The 16,063-nt window shown below is 42.1% G+C and overlaps 1 protein-coding gene across 2 annotated transcripts in view; it reads left to right on the top strand.

Moving 5' to 3' along the window:
- Nucleotides 1–15,861, top strand: part of APBB1IP (amyloid beta precursor protein binding family B member 1 interacting protein) — a 52,043-nt gene extending 36,182 nt beyond the window's left edge. For both annotated transcript variants that reach the window (XM_083579605.1, XM_083579606.1), the window contains exons 8-14: nucleotides 624–698; nucleotides 1,915–2,058; nucleotides 4,813–4,923; nucleotides 9,780–9,878; nucleotides 10,944–11,061; nucleotides 11,971–12,062; nucleotides 14,298–15,861. In XM_083579605.1, the coding sequence (XP_083435731.1) occupies nucleotides 624–698; nucleotides 1,915–2,058; nucleotides 4,813–4,923; nucleotides 9,780–9,878; nucleotides 10,944–11,061; nucleotides 11,971–12,062; nucleotides 14,298–14,861 (1,203 nt within the window). In that variant the 3' untranslated portion in view covers nucleotides 14,862–15,861. The remainder of the gene's footprint in view (nucleotides 1–623; nucleotides 699–1,914; nucleotides 2,059–4,812; nucleotides 4,924–9,779; nucleotides 9,879–10,943; nucleotides 11,062–11,970; nucleotides 12,063–14,297) is intronic.
- The last annotated feature ends 202 nt before the right edge of the window (nucleotides 15,862–16,063 follow it).

Consider the following 16,063-nt stretch of genomic DNA (forward strand, 5'->3'; position numbering starts at 1 on the left):
AGAACAGAAATCTTGCTCCGGCAGCGCGGCAGCAGCAGGAGGCCCCATTAGCTAAAGTGGTGCTTCAGGTTAAGAACAGTTTCAGGTTAAGTATGGACCTCTGGAACGAATTAAGTACTTAACCCGAGGTACCACTGTATAATGGAAGTCGTGGTCATAGGAAGCAAGTAGTCCACTCTAATGAATGAGGATACACACACTGAAAATTATTTCGCATAGAAAATGTGCAATAGCATGCAGGTTTTTTTTTTGTTGTTGTTTTTTTTAATTACCAATAAAATACCCATTTTTTACACCTTCCTGAGAGCTCTGATTGGCTATCTGACTTGTCCAAGGCCCTCACTTTCTCATCATAGTTGTCACCAGCTGCTCCCCCAGCTCCTTCCTGCCACCACCTGCTTGCTTGCTAGGCAAATGAACAGGCACACAGTGGTACCTACTGCTCCTGAGAGCTCTGATTGGCTATCTGACTGGAAACTTTATATGGAACTTTGACGAGAAATGCAATTGGGTAGACACAGGTATAGCACCTGTTATTTACACCTGTTGTTTTAGGTTTAGTGACCTTCCCAGTTTATGGACATTGCCTTATCATCATCACCCTTCTTTGCGTTTTTAATTAGAATTTCTACTTGACCAATAAAGGGAAAAATGAAAGCAAGGAAATGAATGAAAAAAGCAAAGAGGCTTTACTGGAGGTAAGCAAAAGTTTGGGATGAGCAACACTGCATTTGGCGATGAAATGGATGGATGTCTTCCTAAGACCCCAAACACAATAGACGTGTTTCAAGTTCTTCATTTTTGCAAAAACAGGAAGCTCTAGCACAATAGGATTAAATGCACAGTTCTCACAGTGGAGGGGTGTGAGATGTGAGGTCCCCAAAGAATCAATATTGACTTTGTAACTCTAAATCACAAATGATTTAGAGTTAAAGGGAAGCAGTGAGGTAAGCCAAGTTTGCTGATGACACCAGATTGTTTAAGTTGGTAAGAACAACAACAACAACAAAGGATTAGGAAATCCTTTCTAAAACTTGGGCCCCCAAATCATAGAATCATAGAGTTGGAAGAGACCACAAGGGCCATCGAGTCCAACCCCCTGCCAAGCAGGAAACACCATCAGAGCACTCCTGACATATGGTTGTCAAGCCTCTGCTTAAAGACCTCCAAAGAAGGAGACTCCACCACACTCCTTGGCAGCAAATTCCACTGTCGAACAGCTCTTACTGTCAGGAAGTTCTTCCTAATGTTTAGGTGGAATCTTCTTTCTTGTAGTTTGGATCCATTGCTCCGTGTCCGCTTCTCTGGAGCAGCAGAAAACAACCTTTCTCCCTCCTCTATGTGACATCCTTTTATATAGGATGTTTTATATAGGATAAATGTTGTTGGACTACAACTCCCATCATCCATGACCACTGGTCCTGGTAGTTAGGGATGATGGGAGTTTGAGAAAGGCTGCCTTAGGAGATATCATTTTTGTATAGTTAACCTGCTAACCTGTGGTCAGTGTGCTGCTCTTGCTAACACGACTGCTTGTGGTCAGGCAGTAGCTTAGTGGCAGAACACTTGCTTTGCCTACAGAAACATCTCAAGTTCAGTCCCTGGAAAGGCTCTGAAAGATCCCCATCCGTTGTGCTGTTCCCCTATGTGTAGTGCTTTTTTGAGTGCGCAAATCATTGGTGTACATAGTCTCAATAGCCTTTACGACCTACAAAAGGGCCATAGCTCAGTGATAGGGCACATGTTTTGCATGTATAACTAGGTTCAGCCCCTGGCATCTTTAGGTAGGGCTACGAAGGACTCCAGTCTAGAAGCCCCGGAAAGCGGCTGCCAGCCCGTGCAGGCAGAGCTAGCTGGCTCTGACGTTTCCTGCGTTCCACTTCTGTTTTGTCTAACCCCATTTTCACTCCACAGGAAAGCTTCTGTGGCACATCTGTCATTGTACCAGAAGTTGAAGGGGCCCTTTATTTAAAAGAAGACGGGAAGAAGTCCTGGAAGAGACGTTATTTTCTCCTGCGAGCTTCTGGAATTTATTATGTACCCAAAGGAAAGACCAAGGTCAGGCAAGTCAAAGAAATCCTTTCAGGCAATAAAGCAATTCATGAAGGTGAAAGTAAAGAAATCCCGAGGTGACATTCTAAGGGCAGCATCTGGTGCACCTGAGAGGGGTCCTTCTTTGGGCTGCAGCACTTGTACAAATATTAGAATAGAGTTGCTGAGCTCCTTTGGGGCTGCTCCCCCCCCCCCACTCCCTCCAGGGTTTGTTTTTCTAGTTAGATTAAAAAAAACATTTCATTTCTTTAAAACCCAGGCATGAAAGGAAACCAAAAAGGCCAAATCTGCAGTTGCCCATTCAAAGTAAAAAGGTGCCATTACTTTTTGTCTAGTTCCCTATGGAAACGTATCTCAACAGGTTGCAGACATTCAGGGTTTTCTTTTGGCACGAGGCAAGCAGAAGAGTCTTGCCATTGTTCAAGGCAGGCTAAAGAGAAAGTTGGAGAAAGAGAAAGTATCAAATTTGGCTTTGATAGCCTTTCTTTCTTTCTTTCTTTCTTTCTTTCTTTCTTTCTTTCTTTCTTTCTTTCTTTCTTCTCTTTCTCTTTCTCTTTCTCTTTCTCTTTCTCTTTCTCTTTCTCTTTCTCTTTCTTTCTCTTTCCCTTCCTTCATTTAGCATATATGCCATGCATTTTTTTCTACCAAAGATTGTTCTTTGTCTGGATAATAGGATGTAGCTTTTGGGAGGAGACAAGGAATCCCTTTTCTCTCTCCTTTTGTTTTGGTTCCCCACCCCCCACAGAGGCAAAGGGATTCTCTGAATCTATGATTTTGGTATATTACTAACAAGCTTGAGCTTCCTATACTTGCCACCCATGTACCCCTTCCCACAAATGCATAAGGGATAGTAAAGAAAGGGGATTATAGCTGGAGGGAGGATGGAAATCAGCTTAAATTGGTGAGGGGAGGTCCTCACTTGAGCAGAAAGCCAGTGGTGGATCCACTGCTGCATGGATCCAAGTCTGAGGGTCCAATCCAGTAGTGTACTATGGCATTTCCATTCTTTTCACCCACATTTTGTTGAAGTGAATGGGGCACAGCCTGGCAGTATCACGTCAGAAAATTCACCTTGAATTGCCATCCAAAAATACATGAGGAAAGTGAACAGCAATTCATGGTTGGAGGGACATATCTCTGTTCTGCCAGTAACATGTGTGCCTATATTCTTCACTTAAAACATCACAGAGCATGTTACAGTCTGGGACCTGTAAAGATGCGAATTCATTATTTGCTCCTTTTACAGGGCTCTTCTTAATTCGGTTGTGCAAGGGGTCATGAACAGTGCATGGCAGTGAAATCCCACCCACCGACAACTTGCCGTGCCCTTCCTAGCTTTGTTCCTTAAGATATACAAGCATGCTTTTCTCTTGGGTCCTAATGACCAGTTACCTGCAGCTATGCATAACGGAACTCCTAACACACCTTTCCCCCATCCTCAGTCCAGGAAAAGCTGATTTGGGAGGAAGCCATTTGCAGTGGATGATGGGGGGTTAACAGTATTAAAACACAAGCAGAAGGCACAGGTGTGGTTGTGATAGTTATCAGGATAGCATCAGGCTTGGAGGGTGAGTTTAACCCTTGCTTCCTTGCTGCGGAGCTGAGCAAATTGCAAAGAACTTCAGAGGAGGGACTCCTGCTGCAGTCGCCATGGCCACTGAGACCCACCCCCCAGGAGAGCTTCCATTTGCAGTCTTTATAAACATGCATGTTAAATGCAAATACCTATTTAACGCCGCATCTAGTTTGCCATCAGTTGGCTTAAAGCGTAGCCAAAGTCAGGAAGAATTCTGAGACTGTGTTCCATTTCCATTAAAGAAGCATCACACGAATGCCTGTGTTATGTCGTTTACTCACAGTCCCTTAGCTCGGAAATTGGGTGCACTACTAAGAAAAACTTCGTTGCCATAGCAACCCGTTAAGAACAAGCAAGGGCTATTTCACAGCACTAGACAAAAGGCAACTAGAGGCGAGAGGGAGGCTTGCCCTTTTGATGCAGCCTGGAGCAGAATCACAGATCAACTTTGCACTTGTATACAAATAAACCTTGAACATGACTGGAGAAAAATTCATTATTTTATAAAGATGCTGGAACCCATGCTGGCATTTTCCAGTGAACATGAATTATATATGTGGTTTTCTTGCACACGTGGGCATTGTATTTTACCCCTCAAAGTGATGATCCACCCAGCGTTTTAGCATTGGGGAGGCCACAGGGGCGGTTACCCTTGCTGCAAAATTATTAGGGGCGCAAAATTTCAACACCCGGTGTTGCCTCAATACAGACTGCGCCCTTAAGTATTTGAGCAGAAGAATGTGCTTTGAATGTGTTTTAAAGGTGTTGTGTTTACACAGCCATTATAGAAACATCTAAGGATACATTGGTTCCAGGGGATCACAGTAACTTGCGTACGCTTCTAAAAAGGAAACTAAAGTCAGATTGTGTTAGAATATGTGGGTAAGAAATCTATTTAGGAAAGTTCATGGTACCAAATTAGGAAATAAAAAGGCTATACAGCAAATCAGTACACAAACCAGCTTGTGATAGTGCAGCTACTCATTTTTAACTTGAAAGCTCAGGAAAAGCCTCAAGTCTGATATTCTCTCTGTTGCTGTTACGCTTAAAAGTCTTTGCATTAAGAAACAGGATCAGACTAACCTGATGACCGTGTTTAGTGTCATAATGTAATTTCGTATAATTTTTACCTTTTTTACCTTTACTTATAATAATTTATGGTGTGTTTGGCTTTAATTTTGTAGACATCTCGGGATTTGGCTTGCTTCATACAGTTTGAGAACGTAAATGTTTATTACGGTGTTCAGTACAAAGCAAAGTATAAGGCACCTACAGACCACTGTTTTGTCTTAAAGGTAGGTACAAAAGATCATGCGTTCTGGAGTGGCTGTTGTAAGCGTGTGTCACATTTGTAGTGCAATCCTGTTGTTCTGTAAAACTCTACTAGTTAGAGCCTAGAAATGGAAGTGAGATTTCTAGAGTTTCTGGATATAAACAATCTTTAGAGGGCAAAGGTAAGAGAGGGAAATAGCAGGGTTTCAACCTCATATGACTCTAGCCTGTTTGAATCTAATCAATGAAGGGCTTAAACCATAGAGTAAGCTGTCCTGTCAGGCCTAAGCCTAAACCTATGCCACTTCCTGCCTTGAGAGGAAAAGGTCACCGAGCCTTTATTATATTCCTCTTTTCCATGTGACTCAATATGTAAGGAGCTCTGCATGGCTTTAACCAGCCTTTTTTGTTTCCGACCAGATCGGAGTCTGAAACTAGTATTTTTTTCTTTGCCAATAGTTTAGAAACTTTTACCTTTTGTAATTAAATCATATTTTGGCTGCCTGTGCATCTTTTCTGACTGCTGCGTGGAAAAGCACATGAATCTGACCTTTGAAGATTTTTGTAGGTAAACCATTTTATGACTTACCAAAGGTGTGGTCTATCTCTGTGCTGTGGGGTGTGGATTAGCTTGGAAAAAGCTTTTAAAAGGGGACATTTGGGGACTCAACAGAAGAGCACATTTTTAAGTTTTTACAGCTTATATTTCCATGCTTTTCTTTGCTTCGTGTTTTGTGATTTTAAATCTCTGCTGGGGTTTTCTAATCCAACAGTACTTGCCCCAGACTTGGGTCTTGGCTTCCAGGATTGCAACACAAATTAGGTATGACAGTGTGAAATGGAGTTTTAGATTAACGTTGATTGGAAAAATGGCATGGTGGGAATGCTAAGTGCTCCCCCCAAGCTCCATGATCCTGATTTGAACTATTGAAGTATAAAAGTTTCCCTCATGATACACTTCACATTACACACCAAGTTTCTTCAGTTTCCCAGGCTCCTAGCTGCTATTAACACTTTTTTTAAAATGCAGAGGATCTTTTGAACTGAATATCCTGCATCATGTCTAGTCTGGCTGGAAAGCCTGGCAGACTCCAGAACTGTTGAAATATTTGAATGATAAATCCCAATTTGCACTGATTTTAAATGAACAGTTATGCATGCCAGACACAGAGCTTTGAGGATTGGCTATGTACAGGCCTTGGCCTTGTTGCAATGAAGTCCTATTTATTTTAATGGAACTTCCAAGTATGTTTGTAGTCTGTCTTTTTTGCCAACAAACAACTAGGTGTTTGCCTCCCCATGTTCCACAGAAAAGCCTGCTAAAACTTAGGGCATGGTAGTACCTTGTCAGGAGCATTTGCTTTTGAGTTCAAGTTATGAGCACTATGGCATTACTTTTAGAAATTCAGTGAGTCACTAGCATAAAATCTTAACCCCAAGTTTTTTTTTTAATAAAAATATATATTCACAGTTGACAGTAGCAAGGTAATCTAAATGTAAATTGGCTCGTTTAGTCAGTCTGTTGTGTCTGATACCAGGAGAATTTAATTATGCTTTATTGGCGCAGGTTTTGCATGAGTAACCTGAGAGTAATGGTGCATAATGTGGAATTAATCTAGGGTGAAAGAATTGGTGTCCTGGGAACAAGCTGGCACAATAGCATCATCATACCCTATTTCCACGCCTTAGTACCTGCCATTGCAGCCTATCCAGCTGGGCTTTGGTAATAACCTTTAGAGACATCTTTCAGATGGTGCTTTTGAGAATTGTGTTGCCATGCTCTTTCATGTTGGCTTTCTAGGGCTAGTCCATGTGATCTGGTACAAATATTTCATAGTGTAATAAACTCAAAAACTGCATAAAGCTGAAATCCAGAGTTCGTCTTGTTGCATCCCAGCCTGCTTCCCCTAGCAAACTGGTTGATGTGGTGCAAAGAAACAAACTGTCAGGGAACTGCCATCGGCTCAGAGGCGAGAAATAGAAGGGCAGTTGTGTTATAGGGAGCCTCCGAAAGGAGGGAAGCACGCCCTTGCCATCGCCCATCCTGCGCAGTAGTCTGCGGCGCAAAGAGGGGCAGAGACGGGTTGGGGGTGACAAGACTTTTATGCTGGGAGAGGTACAAAAAAAGACTACTCCCGGATTCTGCTAGCGATTGAGCCAGACATGAGCTTTGGGGCTCTTCACTGTAAATAGTTTGCACCAAAATAAAGCCTGTAAAACACAGGTCGGAGTCCTGCCTGGTTACTCTCGAGCAACCGCAACAGCACCTGACACAAACTGAGGTATTTGACTGGTGATAATATAATCACACATTCAAACAATCAGAGCTGTTCCAACATTCAATGAGAACTGTTCCAACTAAATGTGCCAAGTTAATGGGAGGTCATGCCCACCATATGCTTATGCCCAGGACAGTAGTTTGTATTTATTATATATTTGTTTCACAAAAAGCATACACAACTTGATTGTGAAAAACACCACCGCCACCTCAAAGCAGTTTACAAAAGATAAAACAGTAAAATCAAAGGGTGGAGGCCCACAACCAGACTTTAAACATGCAAAAGCTAAAATAACGAAACAGATTAAAATTACCCCAACATTCTAAGCATCTGGGCAAGTTTGTCTAAATAAGAATGCTTCTATCAGGCACCAAAGAGTTTGTAGGCTTCTGCTTTGAAATGTAAAAGTTTAATGGCTATAAAGGAAATAGCTACTTCTCCTAAAGTGCTCCCTTCCATACAGTAATCCAGTCCGTACATATGGCTAAGAGTGAATACACATGAGACACATATGCGGTTTCTCAGAGAGGAGATCCCCAGCCACATCTTGGTAGTACTGCTGCAGAGCTTCTGAGAGAGATGCCGTGGTTTAGCTGAGCATGTCACCTGAACTTGGGTCTCATGGTTTCTCTTGCTTCAAACAAACCATGATCTATAACCAAGGTTTTGTTTTTGGGCAGGCTTCCTCAACCTCGGCCCTTCAGATGTTTTTGGCCTACATCTCCCATGATCCCTAGCTAGCAGGACCGGTGGTCAGGGATGATGGGAATTATAGTCTCAAAACATCTGGAAGGCCGAGGTTGAGGAAGCCTGTTCTTGGATTCACTGCTTGTGGTTTGTCTGAAGGAAACAAACCGCAAGCCCAGGTTTGGAGGACACGCTAAGCCAAACTATGGCTTAGGTCAAAGCAACTGGAGAATGTGAGGGGGCAGGAACTCATACACTCAAGCTTTCACGCTAAGCCATGTAGCCACTGAGTTGCAGCCCTTAAGACACTGGGGCCCTGCCTCATGTTGTAATTGGCAGCCAATAACTAATGAGAATGCTTCAGAGAGAAGACAAGAGAAAAGAACTGGAGGGTATAACTAAATATTACACACCAGCTTGGGTGTCCAAAACCCTGCCAGCCTTTTTATTTCATTTAAAAAAAAAGCTGCTTTCATGAGGGGAGTTTCAAGTGAAGATATTTGAATTTAAAGACACCAGAAAATCTGCCTTGCTTCCTTACGGAGCCTCTTAAAAATAATGAAGTATATTATTTGGAATATTAAGGAAGACTGGCAAAGGTTAGGGTCATGGTAATGTTTGTTTTGGTTAAAAGAGATCTTTAAAAATTGGAAAGTATCTGATGCCATCTGCTGGATTTAACTGATACTTACAACGCATCAAAATTCCTAGTTCTGTGGCCCAATAGAAGATGGAAGAATCATTTCTAGAATGGAAGTACTCATCTGCACTGAGCTGACCATTCTACTTAGCATGCAAACATTTTAGTTGCCCTACATTTTTCATGGTGCAGAAGATACATTTTGAAAAAAACAATTGTTGCAACAGTGAACAAATAATTTGTCCTGATAAAATTACAGACTTTTGTCATGCTATGTAATAAAGTTTCACTTGATTATTCTAAAAGATCACACCACATTTTCGCTTGAGTGTGGTGTGGATTCCTGCCATAGTCTGAACAATTTCTGTATTCAGTAAACATTTGCCATATGTTATAAAAGGAATAGGTGTCATGGGCCAAATTGGGTCAAGGTTTTGTGTGTTTACCTTTGCTGCCATGTACTAGTGATTAGGTGGAACAAGTTTGTCATGAAACTCACCCTGGGATATTTTTTATTAAAGGGTGGCACATAAATTAGCTAAATAGTAAATGAATTAAATACGGAACTCGGAAGACACTGGACTTCATGATCAGATGTATTTTTATAGTCTACATTTTATGCAGATTTTCCATTAAGCATTTTCCATTAAGAACTAAGCAGATTTTCCATTAAGCACTAACAAGGTTATACTTTGAAGTTAATGCATGACAACCTCAAAAATTAACACACATAGTAGGGAGGCAATGAGGGGCAGGGATGGATTTGTTGTTGTTTTTTAACGAATGCAGAAAAAATACTGGGACCGGGGGAAATATGTATGCAAGCTGACACCAGATCCTAAACAGAGACAGCGAAATCCTAAATTAGGGGATGTGGAGCAGAGACTACATCATATGCTTCTCAAAAAATTGCTTGCTTCTTGGAAACTGCAGATATGTTAATCTTCTAGCTTATACAACTGCCAGATGACAACCCTCAATGGAGACCTCAATTTACACACTGAATGCTAAGCTTAGAACCGTGACATGCCTCACATTTACTTGGCTGGAAGTCATGTTGAAAGTAGGCCGTTTCAAGCTAAGCTTCCACCCAACAAATGTCTCCTTACAAATGTGTTTATAATCAGTAGCATTTTGTTATTAAGCATTTTGTGACTTGTTCACAGATGTATGTCTAATTTGTTTCCTGCTAATGTAAGACCATCCTTTCTTTCCACTTATTTTAATTTCAATCTATTTTAATGATAAAATTTATTATTATTATTATTATTAGCATCCCCAGATACAGAAGGAGTCTCAGTATATCAGATATTTGTGCTGTGATGACCGGCAGTCTCTACATCAGTGGGTAACTGGCATAAGGATTGCAAAGGTATGAAGTGCAAGATGTGCAGTCGCTTTTTTTAAAACACACACACACACAAAATAGTTGTATAATTTGTTGATTTTCACAACGGACAAAAATAACTCTTGTTCCTTTCCAAGTAAAATATGGGCACACAGCGGATAGACATTTGTGTAAATGTGAGATAAAACAGATGCAAATGTAATTAGGTTGTGGGAGCCTAGAGAAGTCTCATCAGCCATCTAAAAAACTATGAATAAGCTGTTCTAACTGCAGTAAGGAAAACAAGACAAAGATTGTAATGTGCTCACACATAGTTTATACCTGTGGATCAGGATTCCTATCTGGTGAAGGTTGCTCTTCCCATTTGCAGCATGCATCAGCTCATGCATGGACTGCACTGCCAATGGGTGAATTCAGGTAATAATTTGCCAGCTGGTAACTCAGCATGATGTGCAACCACCCAGCAAGCCAGTCTTCTGTATGAACATGCCAGAGGTTACCACCCCAGTTTCACCACATTTCTGGTAAGGTGCAGAAGTGTAATAGCAAGACATTTTGTGTGGTAAGGGCAAGTCCTGGTTAGCCTAATGCACCAGCCTCCTCTGATCAGTGTTGTAAACCACCCTGAATGAAGCATCAGAAAAGTGTGGTTGGAATTCTTACATAAGCAGATAAAATAGGATGGGCTAGGTCCACAAGTGAGTTCATCCAGCGTGTGAATTTAAGCCATTGTAAACCTGGGGATTCAAGGTTTAAATTGCCTCTTGCCAAATACAGTACTTAATGGAATGGGCTGTAGGTGATCTCTGAACCCAACAAATGGAAATGACTTTACGAATGTATTGGATTCTAGACACCCATCTGCTCTGATGTGTTTAAACAAATTCTTGCGCCTGTAGTTTTATAGTACTGACATTTATACTAGATGCTGTAGGCAGACCTAGTACCATTCACTGGAGTGTATCTCTGTGGAGGGTTGGTTGTATTAGTCAAAACATCAGGAAGCAGGAAAGTGTGCTTTTATTCCTTTGAAGGGGTATTGGTGGTAATAGTCTGTATATAGGATAAAGCATGTGCTTATTTTCTCAGTATGGAAAGACGTTGTATGATAACTACACTCGCGCAGTGCAGAAGGCTGGCTTAGCTTCTCGACTGACCAAGCTAGGGAATGTTCAATCTTCCACTGCTGCAATATCATCTTCAAAAGGTATATGATATATGGTAAATGTTAAATTGTGTGTGCGCGTACATAAGTTATGGAAGAGCATCCTGCATGTTGGGTTTTCTGCAGATTGGCGTTTGTTCTGATTCAGTGGTAAGCAGCGAGTTTTCCTGGGGGAAAGGGTGGGACAAGAGAAAAACTTATTGGGCTCGTGCCTTGAAATCACTGGAGAAGCGAAAAAGTAGATGAGCCTTCAGTGTAGACAGTACTGAGCTAGATGGAGCAGTAGGTCTGACTCTGTATAAGGCAGCTTCCCATGTTCTTAACATTTGGACACAGGTGTACTATAGTTCCCAAAGTGTACTATACTTCTGGATTGTATTTTAGTTATAGCTTAACTTGGCCTCTTCAACTTTGGGTCTTCAGAAGTTGTTGCACTAAAACTCCCAGGATCCCTGACTATTGGCTAAACTGGCTGGGGATGATAAGTGTTAAAGAGTTCAACAACAGCTGGGCTCCCAAGGTTGAAGAATTCTCATTGAAACATATTCTTGTTTTGCCAGTTCAAGGTTTTCTAAAAAGGGAAACTAGAAGTTCAAGAACTATTTGGGGGGCGGGAAAGAGAGAGAAGCTGCTGCATATTCTAAACTGGAGAGTAAGAGATGACACTCCTGGCCAACTGAACAAGTTCACATAATCCTCTGCAGAACAGTACAGTTCAAGCCACAGAGATTTCTTCTTGGCTTTGTTCCCTTACTTAGTTTGTCAGGAGTAGGGCATGTCTGCAGCTCCTTAGAGAAGCATCAACAACATACAAAACGATTCACAGGGTATCCTATGGAGCTTAGTGTATTATTTCAATCGTGATTCAAAATAAGAATGATTTTTGCCTTTAATCACTCGAATTTGGTTTTGCAAGCCTGTTGTTTCTTTCTTTTTAACTGTGTATCCTAGGTAGTACTCATGCCAATGGACAGGTCCCCCAAAGCACGACACTCGCTGCTGCAAATTCTTCAGAACCTGAGAAACCTGCTGAGATGCCCAAGGTACAAATTAAATTGAACGTATCATCATAAATTCAGCATTAACATAAATATATCTGTAGGCAGGAAGCCTAGAGGTCCATGCAAGGTCCATGCATTCTTGCAGCTTGACTAGAAGTCTACACACATTGGCTGCAGCCACCCACAGCCCTTGTAACGCACGAAAGGTACTGTACTGCCTTTGTCAATCTTGAAATCAAATAAATAAATAAAATGGCATGTAGGATATAAAAAGCAATAGGAATACTATTAAAAATCAATATGAATATTTAGTGCTATGGAAATGTCATTTCCCATCTTCAACCACATCTACTTTAGACCACCTAAATGAAGCTCATGGAGGACTGGTGGTCCAGAGAGCCCAGTTTAGGAACCCTTGCTCTCCATTTGGCTTGTAGCACTTGTGCCAAAGTATCTGTAAATGAATTAGGATCTGGAGATGTGCAAAATATAAACTTTGGGGCACCTTTGGTGGCGCTGTGGTCTAAACCACAGAGCCTAGGGCTTGCTGATCAGAAGGTCAGCGGTTCAAATCCCTGCGATGGTGTGAGCTCCCATTTCCGTGCACTGCTCTGGTTCACCAGAAGCAGCTTAGTCATCCTGGCCACATGACCTGGAAGCTGTACGCCGGCTCCCTCGGCCAACAAAGCGAGATGAGCGCCGCAACCCCCGAGTCGTTCGCGACTGGACTTAACGGTCAGGAGGACCTTTACCCTTTAAATAGGTTTGTTCCTTAAATAGCCTGCCTTGGTTACTTACTGAACTGAAACAGTTCATTCCACTTATCCATTTTGTGTGCATATGCTCAACGTAAGGGAGACTTGAGGGTTTTTTTTAATCTACCTAGAAACCATTCTATAGTCTAGAAGCAGGAAGTGCTTAGATCTCAGTTAAAGGTTACCATGCAGACATAACTCTTAACAGCTACCAGCTGCCACCTGCAAATGAAAGGAGAGCACATTCCTTACACTGCCAACGGGATTCTATTCATCTTAAGAACATACTCTAGCAGCCACATGGTGAAGGCAAGCTCACCTAATATTCTGTCAGGGCAAACATTTACCTAACGAACTGCTAGCCTAGACGACACTTTCATTTAACTTGTGTGACAAATGCTTTGGAAAAGATCAAACATTTTATCTTTCTGTTCAGTTTGTGTACATTGTGCGGCTAGAGGTTAAGACATTTCAATCATCTTTCATTATAAGAGAATGTGGAGGAAAAGTGGCTGTGATTGGTACAGAAGGGCAGGAAAATGTATAGAAGCCAGCTTGCTCCCAGTTCTTAGCAAAATGCATTCAAGGTTAAGCTCCAGTCACCAGCCTCCAGCAGACTATGTAAGTGCAGACCGAAGGAGATACAGTAGGTATTAACTTTTTAGTGCTCCTTTTTACAGTAGGCCTTTTTAGTGCTCCTATTTCCCAATGGTTTCCCAAAAGCTAAAGAGAATGCAGTAAGCACTGAGCTTAATTCAGCAAAGCAATATATCAGTTGTAAGGGCTAAAGTAGCTGCATTCACACTATGTGAGCACTGCACTGTGTTTGCAAGCCAAGGAAATATAGCTGTGTGCAATGCCAGGTCAATGCAGGGCCAGCCCTACCATTTGGCAGAGTGGCCCAGCTGCCTCAGGCAGCAGAGGCTGTAGGTGGTAGTGATGATTTGTGGCAAAATGTTGAAAGGCAGGCTTGTCTGTGTCACACAGCCGCTGCTCCCCTGTTGTGGACACTGTAAATGTTCAGGTAAGATTCAGCTGCCAATCTGCTTAGCATCTGTTCCGCTTCAAATGTTTATACCATTGAAACGAAAATTGGCAACTGATTCCTAGTCCTGGAACACTTGAGGAAAGACCAGATTTTCTATCAGGCTGCCAGGGGGTTGTCCTTCTGTTTAGACTCCTTGTAGCTTCACATTCACAACAGATAGTACCTACGCTAAATCTCCCTACATCAAATCGGTGTCAGGAAATGGTAATATAATTTGAGGCACTGAGATTGTAAGTAAACTTAAATGTCCATAGACAGGAGGGAATCTTTCAGATTGTCTGGTTTTACAAAAACCAATCCTTGTAGTTTTGGAACGCATCTATTTTTACTGCTAAATGGACACAAATGGAAATCCCAGTGTTATATATTGTCCTTGCTGCTTTGATACCAAGGAAGACATAATTCATGCTGGACCTGCAGTCTTTTCTTTTACTATTCACCTCTCATTTTGCAAATTGCTTCTTGTTTTAAAAGGTTACGAAACCAGACAGCACCACTGACACCAGACGAGCGCCACCATCTCCCATGCCACAACTGAAACACCTCCGTAAACCTGGTGGGCTACACCCACCACCCCCTCCTCAAAGACGATCTTCTGCTTTTACTGGTTCGTTGAACCTGCCCCAAAATATGGAGAGAAGAAACACAATTGCCACATCAGATCCAGACGAATTTCCACCACCCCCTGAATCAATACTGCTTCCCACTGCGTTGGAGGACTTGCCGCCACCGCCGCCACCGCCTGAATACTATGAAGATCCTCCTGATTTCATTCCAGCCCCACCACCTGCCTTTGCTGTGGGCACTGGCACTCCAGAACTGCCGCCGCCACCTCCTGCGGTCTCTGCCCCCACGATGCCTCCGCCTATCAGAAAGAAACCTCCACCTCCTCCTAAAAGACAGGAACAAAGTACTGGGCAGGCAGGAGGGCCTAGGCAAAGTGGGCTTCCTCCAAGGGGAGATGCAGGTGAACAAGGAGGAGACTTGATGTCCGATTTAATGAAAGCACTGCAAAAGAAGAGGGGTGAGACATCATGAAACAAGCAGTTTAAATGAAGATTAATGTGCGGTTTTAGTTGGATCAGGGAGAGGGTGGCCCAGATAAATTGTCTACAGCTCTTCCTGGTGGTCCAAAGGAATATGTGCTAGAGAAAGGCATCCTAACATATCCCAAAGCAATGCATTTCCCCCCTACCCGCCCCTGCAACTTGTTCCAAAATGGTGGCTTCCCATGTTCCTGGTTTGAGGCTGAAGAACACAACTAGAAGCCTGGGAAGTGTCCCAAGGGAGAGGCAGATTCCCAAGGAGATTTTGATCTAGCAAAAGAGGAAAGAACCTTATAGCAAATTAAAGGCTGACTAATATTAATCAATTGAAGGTTTAATAGGCTATTTAATTGGATTTTCCCTGGGCATGCGTTCATGTAGATTGCACAATCTGTTCTTACCCTGTAAATGTATGGCAAATGTATGGGCAGGCATGACCTGATTTGCAAAAATAAGGAGACTGAAAACAGTACTACAACAGTTGCAGTGACAGCTGTCTCAACAATTCCACCCACCAACCCCATACTTTTTAAAGAGCTAGTACTATTAGATACAGCGAGAACCAACCATTTGGATAACAGTGAACACTTCCACTTGAGGCTTTATTATTCACAGGTTGTCCTGACTATAATGTGCCACACCTGTTTCCTCAATTGTTTTGAAGTGAGAAATCCCAACCAAAATGCTGCTTTCAGCTGTCGTATCTGCAGGCTATGTCTCTGGTTATTTATCCAATATAACACAAGGCCAAAGATACGCAAGTTTCAGTTCTTCTTCCCACAGCAACCAAGTTAGCAATTGTCTTTTAAGTGATGCCTAAAAATATTTGTCTCCTAAAGACTTTATGATGATCGGAATACGTTAAGGCATTTATGAGTTCTTACGCCTCTTTCATCATTTATGATTCACCTTAATCTTCCAAGTGTTCATTTTGACAGAGCTTGTTTTGACTGCCAGCTCCTGAATAAAATCCTCTTCAATGCCTCATAAAAGTGTCAAAGTTAATGAACAAGCAACACAGTTTGTTTCGAAGCATGTAGCGCACGCATACGCAAAACATTCTTTGGAATGGCAAGTGCTTTCCTTCTCTAAACATTCGGTTCAGGAGCACAACAGTTACGCCTAAAATTGGGAAACAGAAACGGACAGCATGGAGACTAAATCCTACCCTTGGAGAGTTGTCAGCGGCCAATC

Source organism: Podarcis filfolensis (genome assembly GCF_964270895.1).
Source record: "Podarcis filfolensis genome assembly, chromosome: 12".
NCBI classification, from domain to species: domain Eukaryota; kingdom Metazoa; phylum Chordata; class Lepidosauria; order Squamata; family Lacertidae; genus Podarcis; species Podarcis filfolensis.